Source organism: Hyaloscypha bicolor, assembly GCF_002865645.1.
Source record: "Hyaloscypha bicolor E unplaced genomic scaffold K444scaffold_61, whole genome shotgun sequence".
NCBI classification, from domain to species: Eukaryota; Fungi; Ascomycota; class Leotiomycetes; order Helotiales; family Hyaloscyphaceae; genus Hyaloscypha; species Hyaloscypha bicolor.
Genome location: NW_020194563.1, coordinates 245877 through 251876, shown reverse-complemented (window position 1 = coordinate 251876; position 6000 = coordinate 245877). Strand labels below are relative to the sequence as shown.

Below are 6000 nucleotides of genomic sequence, written 5' to 3'. Positions count from 1 at the left end.
GGAAGCCGTCAGTTGCAACACGCGCAGCGGTGAGCATTTGCTGCTCGCGCATTCCGGGCCCATGACCTGTTGCAATGTTTTGGAGGTTGACGACTTCATTTTTCAGCTCACGCGGGGTAAGCACTCTATATATACATCTGGTATATAAACTACAGTGTACCAGCGTACACTCAGTTCCAACACTTCTCGGACCATCTCTTTCGCGCGTTTGGGGTGGTTTGCGCTCGCCAATAAGGAGAGGGGAAAGAGGGGCACTGCGGCTGGACCTTCCCAATTGGGTATAGGGGGAATATGGAGGACGATGGCAAACGCAACTTCCTCCGCTGATATAAACCTCGCTTCCTCTTAATTCATCGTTTGCTTCTCTTTCTCTCCTTGGGAGATCTCAAACAAGTCTCCACCGTCAGAAAATGGCGCCAATCCCTACATCCAGGGAAGGCTACCACTTCAAAGCCGACACTATCCATGAAGGGCTGTACACAGAAGCCGCAATCGAGAGCACCAAGTCTCCGAAGCCTTTTTACGATGTCATCGTAATCGGATCGGGTTTTACGGGACTCACAGCAGCTCGGGACCTGTCAACTGCTGGAAAGTCGGTCCTTCTCATCGAAGCCAGAGATCGAATCGGAGGCCGCACATGGGCAACGAGGTCTCGTGGTCATTATATGGAGAGTGAGTCTTAACTCCTTTTTTAAAAGGATGCTGACTGACTTCTCCAGTGGGTGGAACATGGGTATACTGGACCCAACCCCACGTTTGGTCAGAACTGAAGCGTTATGGCCTGGACCGAGAACTGAAACAGACCACCGGTACCTCTGGAGATTTGGAGGTCCTGCAATTCAAATCTCGAGGCTCAGACCCGCTGAAAGAGTACTCCTTCGACGGACCCGGAGGCTACAATGTGATAATGGAGACTGCAATCTACAAATTCCTCGATGTAGATGGAGCTGGTGGTACCAAAATCCTTGCTCGACCCTATGACAGAGACTTCGTCCGCAACATCCCGCTCAAGTTCATGAAACTCACTTGCAAGGACCGCCTCGATCAACTACCGGAGCTCCCGCAGGAGCATAAAGATTTGATCGCGAGTATGTTCGAGACCATTGGATGTGCGTCTATTGACAAGACTCCGTTCTTCGAGATCTTGAGGTGGTTTGGACTTTCTGGGTTTACGTTCCGTGGTTGGCTTGCGAGTGTGGATGAGCTGAGTCTGAAGAGGGGAACAACATCGCTTGCGCTTGCAATCATGGATGAATCGAGGGCCGATATCGTTCTTTCTAGCCCAGTTGCCTCAGTTATACGTAGCAGGACGGAGCCGTTAACCACCATCACGACGAGAACTGGGAAGGTGTTTCGCACGACAAAGGTTATTTGTACCTTGCCGGTCAATTGTCTGGGAGATGTTTCCTTTGACCCGTAAGTCTTCCGTTTCCTGATTCTAGGCAACGCTAATCTAACTGAACATTCAGACCAATTAGTCCTCTGAAACTCGCTGCCGCCAGAGAGCAACACCTTACCAAAATCGTCAAAGTTCACACCTACACTTCGGAAAAACTAGTCCCAACTTTCGTCTCCAGCCTTTCTCCTTCCAAAATCCCCTTCGGCTACACCGAATCCGATGTCCACGACTCCAAAGAAGGAGGTGGAACCTTCTCCGTCTTTTTCGGTTCCGAATCCGAACTCGACCGCTGCACTCCTCTCGCTACTTTCCGTGAACTCAAGAAGATCCTCCCATCAGAATTCAACAATGAGAAGAGAAATCCAAAGTTCAATCCGAAAGAGATGTTTTGGCATGATTGGACTAATGATGAGTTTGCGAAGGGAGCGTGGTGTACGTTCCCCATGGGCTGGCAGGAGAATTATCTAGATGCTTTGAGGGAGGATGAACAGGGCGGGAGTTGCATTTTTGCGAATGCTGAGTAAGTCCTTGTGCTCCAGAGGTGATGTAGGCGATTTGCTAATCTTTTTTTCTTCTTATTTGTAGCTGGGCAGATGGATGGAGAGGGTTCATTGATGGAGCATTTGAAATGGGGAGGTCTTCTGCGTGGAGGGTCTTGAAGGAGGAACGGAATGCGAATCGAGCATCGAAGCTATAAGGGCATTTTCTCTTTCCCTTTCCTATGGGTTTTATTCGCAATTACCTCTAAGCGCGGAGTTTGAAGGACGGGTCAATGACATACAGCATCCACCTTGATTCGCCTGCACGTGAAGCACCCTTGGATCTCCGTTCGGGGGTCAATCGCTAATTCTCAGGGGCAGCCTCGCTAAGCCACAGGGGCCTTCCTTTGGTTGTCCGCTCGCTAGGGAAGTATTCTCAACAGACCTCACACTCTCACTAAGATAACCCTCACGACCATACTTCATTCTCTCAGCAGTCTTTTACTATGACCCGAGAGATGTGTTCTGTAGTACCACAATCTAGATTTGTAAGCATGACGTAGTCTTCGAACAAAGTCTCTGTTTCCCAACCAGCGAGTGTGGGGCGTAATGAGTAAATCCGCAGCATGAACTGCTTCCAAACTTCCCTCTTTCGGCAAGATTTATAGCAGCTAAGTCCTTCGTCGATCATTTGCGATTCATCTGCACATCCCAGGCTCCTGTGTATCTGCGGATTGCGAGCTTGTGGTATGAGGCAGTATGAGATTGCTTCCGTAAGGTTCTCAGTGGTCAGAAACTTGCGTGGGATTTACCCCAAAGCTGCTGGCTAGATACAAAATCAGCACAAATGGAGCACAGCCTTTAAAATTATGGAAGACTGACTCGTCAAAGAAGGGAACAATCATTGTTGGTTTTTCGTTAAGAAGCCCGCATGCAGTTGTACCTGAATATCCATGATGAACACAGTCAACACATGTTGAAACAGCCACTTGTGTGGACAATCTCCAAGATAGAATACGTTCTAGAGTTCTAGACCTCCAAGTTTACTCTATCCTTGAGAGAGAATAGCACGAACACCACAAAATCGAATAGCATCAAGGATAAGGGAACTCATCTTTGCAGGATCGTCGATGGCACACGCAATACTTTCCAAGCCAATATAGACCAATGCGAGTCCTGCTCGGAGGAAATCATCAAGGTCTGGTGGAGGCTGGTAGAATGGTGGGTCTTGGAGGAAGAACCCGCAAATATTTGACACCTTCAATTTAAGCTTCTCAAACAAAAACAGAAAACTGGGAAAAACTTATTTGTATGAGGTGGCAAATCTATCAGCTTTGGCACCAGCGATGGTTACCAGCAGTAAGTAAATGGTATCCCGAGGGAACTGGCAAGATTTGGGCCTTCCATGGCAGACACAGGTTCCAAGACCAACGTCTTCCAGCATTTGATGATGACATTGCCTAATCTTTGGTGACATGTTGGTTAGATGGATTTCAAGATGGGGGTGTGTTGACTCACCCTTGCCATGTCGTCCACGCTACAGCACTGGAGGAGACAAATTTTACCGCTGTAGGGTCAGCAGCTCCACTGTTCTTCAGATTTGCCAAAGGGTGCAGGGACCCTCTCGTGTTGCTCGAAGGCATGGTGAACATGAGATGAACCGGAATTCTCAGTATTTGAGCTGGACATGCGCAATGCTCGGAGGGCTGGTAATGATTGCATCTGTAACGAAAACAGACCATAAATCGGATCCGGCTGTATACAAGAATCCCAACACCCATTCAACATCTCTCCAACCGTGATTCTGTGAACCGCTTAGGAGCAATTTCGCCTTTGCCGTAATTCTTCTAGGGATGGTCAGATTTGTAATATATAATTTATATAATAATGCCAATTGGCGTAATTATATAATAACGGCCTCGCCGTTATTATGATTTATGAAATCAAGTATAATTTACGCATAAGTTAGGCATAAATTAAGCAAATTTGGGCGTCTCTATTCGTTAAGGGCAGGGTACACAAGTACCCCCTGCTCCCTTGCGCGCTAGCCTTTCCATAATAGGTTAGCGTGTAAAAATAATATAAAAACGTATTTTCCCCATTATATTACATTATTATATAACGATGGTCCAAATTATATAATTTTTACATCCCTAAATTCTTCATACTTGGGATTAAGCCAAGATTCTTGGCCATCAGCACTTCGGGATTGCCTCGGCATCTAAATACGAGTGCCACTGGTCCAGGCTAGCTGAAACAGTGGCCCTTCAGGCATGAAAGGTTACATTTAGGGTCCCTGAGTGGCTCCTTCGTAGGGACATCCCGGCATTCGCGATAGCGTGGCTGCACCCTCCCCTAAATGTGCCTCTTGGTTGCATTCGAGCATGCTAGGTGATTCAATTCATTTAGAAATCACGAGAGTTTGAATCCCTCGCGTTTACTGGTCCGACGCGTCAGATCTGGAACCATTTGAGGATAATACTCATCCAGAAATGATATCAGATCTGCCAAAATCTGTAGCGCTAGATACCAGACGAGTTCTGTGCAGGCTGTGTTCGGGTCTAGAAGTGCGGGTTTGAGCCCGGCGGAGTGGCGGAGGATCGAGGATGTCAATATAAGGGTACCATAATATAATCTTCACTCAGAGATGGCGGATTGAAGTTTTTGAAATCTATGGTAATCATAGAAATTGTCAATATATCGATCGAGAACAGCTCAGGAGGATTTAGGGTTCGAAATTGCTCCCTTTCGGTGGGCTTCGAGAGACGTGTCTGACCCCTATTCTCCGTGTCAACCGTGAATGACACAGTGGAGACAACAGTAATCAATATATATGACTGGCAATCCACCACTGGAAGTAGCAACCTTCTCACCATTTCATAACAAGAAATCACTCATACAAAAGCAAGACTCTCCGAAGACACAATTCCTTCAATCCTTCTCCAGTTTAAATATTTCCCCACCCAATATCTCACACCTATTTGTCTAATGCCGCAGTTCTCGAACCGCATAATGGGTACTACCTCTGGAAATACATTCCCTCAATAGCAGCAACCGGTATATTTGAGCTATATCTGCACATTTCTGGCGCATCAACACCACGACGAGCAAATTCTGCCTGGCATTCGCAATTTGATACTTCTGTAAGTCAGACTTCACCATTTGTAGATTAATTGCTGACGAAAGATAGTCGAGTTTGCTGAATATTGTGCGAGAGCTTCAGCGCACAATAAAATAGGGAAACTGATACCATACATCTTTCAAAATCTCTTCATTCTTGTTGCACTAGCACTCTTCACCGCCTCAATCTACATGACACTCGGGGGATAATTCGCTCTGTGAAGGGGAAAGACTTTCACTTGTTCAAATCAATTGGCTCGCGAAGACATTTGTGATTGAAGAAATCATGTCCTTCGTGGTTCAAGGCGGTTCCGCATATTTACTGTTCTCAAGCAGTACGGTGAACATCGGCCAAGAGATGGTGGTTGGTGGACTTTTCATCCATATCATCATGTCTGGTCTATTTGCTCTTCCTGCGGCTATATTTCAAGTATATCACCGTCCCTCCCTTCTTTCGGGCATCTTTTCTGACAGCAGTCCTTTCCCAGTTGAGACTTCGCTTCAACCCTACTCCCGACTTCTATATGCCCGATATTCCGTGGAGGAAGAGTCTACACATGCTTTACGGGTCAGTGGCTTGTTCATGATCCATCAATTTTCCGAGTTGTCGAATACTTGATGGGTAATGACGGATATCCTTTGTCGCATAGATGGACTTTGTAATCTTACATTTCGACAGAGTGCTAATGATCCCCGTCACTGTCATTTTCTATATTCAGAATCCGAGTAAGCTTCAACAGGCAATTGGCAACAACGAGGACGTTCGCATGATCTCTCAGAGCGACGATGGGAAGTTGTAGGGAGAAGTATATGAGCTGCATGTAAGGAGCGACAGATGTGGTAAGGAGTTTGTAGCGTCTGTGTTAGCTTTTCTGGCTGTTCTATATAGGTATAGGTTTTCAACTTATTATGTGTTGCGAGTGAAAGTCGGCCTTAACGAGTCTGCGAAAAATTCCCTATCTCAGCTGCCGAAGACTGCAAAGTTCGACGGATTCATGAAGT

At 46.5% G+C, this 6000-nt stretch overlaps 3 protein-coding genes across 3 annotated transcripts; 2 read left to right on the top strand and 1 right to left on the bottom strand.

The window, feature by feature from the left end:
• Positions 1-355: 355 nt before the first annotated feature.
• On the top strand, positions 356-2190 carry K444DRAFT_612750 (amine oxidase). Its single transcript, XM_024880204.1, has 4 exons — positions 356-672; positions 720-1416; positions 1470-1919; positions 1985-2190. The coding sequence occupies exons 1-4, from the start codon at positions 411-413 to the stop codon at positions 2094-2096; spliced, it is 1521 nt and encodes a 506-aa protein (XP_024737019.1). The 5' UTR covers positions 356-410; the 3' UTR covers positions 2097-2190.
• A 2373-nt stretch (positions 2191-4563) lies between these two features.
• On the bottom strand, positions 4564-5243 carry K444DRAFT_612748 (uncharacterized protein). Its single transcript, XM_024880203.1, has 2 exons — positions 5069-5243; positions 4564-5021 (listed from the first exon to the last, which is right to left on the bottom strand). The coding sequence occupies exons 1-2, from the start codon at positions 5133-5135 to the stop codon at positions 4864-4866; spliced, it is 225 nt and encodes a 74-aa protein (XP_024737018.1). The 5' UTR covers positions 5136-5243; the 3' UTR covers positions 4564-4863.
• Positions 5244-5254: 11 nt separating this feature from the next.
• K444DRAFT_612747 (uncharacterized protein) lies at positions 5255-5922 on the top strand. The gene is made up of 2 exons (XM_024880202.1): positions 5255-5428; positions 5487-5922. Exons 1-2 carry the CDS (start codon positions 5285-5287, stop codon positions 5583-5585), a joined length of 243 nt encoding a protein of 80 aa, XP_024737017.1. The 5' UTR covers positions 5255-5284; the 3' UTR covers positions 5586-5922.
• Positions 5923-6000: the final 78 nt, after the last annotated feature.

Excerpts from the sequence above, each read along its gene's own strand:
- K444DRAFT_612750 (XM_024880204.1), top strand. The coding sequence starts at position 411 with ATGGCGCCAATCCCTACATCCAGGGAAGGCTACCACTTCAAAGCCGAC. Across the intron at positions 673-719 it reads TCGTGGTCATTATATGGAGA|TGGGTGGAACATGGGTATAC; the intron begins GTGAGTCTTAAC and ends TGACTTCTCCAG. Across the intron at positions 1,417-1,469 it reads GGAGATGTTTCCTTTGACCC|ACCAATTAGTCCTCTGAAAC; the intron begins GTAAGTCTTCCG and ends CTGAACATTCAG.
- K444DRAFT_612748 (XM_024880203.1), bottom strand. The coding sequence starts at position 5,135 with ATGTATGGTATCAGTTTCCCTATTTTATTGTGCGCTGAAGCTCTCGCA. Across the intron at positions 5,022-5,068 it reads ACAATATTCAGCAAACTCGA|AGAAGTATCAAATTGCGAAT; the intron begins CTATCTTTCGTC and ends AGTCTGACTTAC.
- K444DRAFT_612747 (XM_024880202.1), top strand. The coding sequence starts at position 5,285 with ATGTCCTTCGTGGTTCAAGGCGGTTCCGCATATTTACTGTTCTCAAGC. Across the intron at positions 5,429-5,486 it reads TTCCTGCGGCTATATTTCAA|TTGAGACTTCGCTTCAACCC; the intron begins GTATATCACCGT and ends GTCCTTTCCCAG.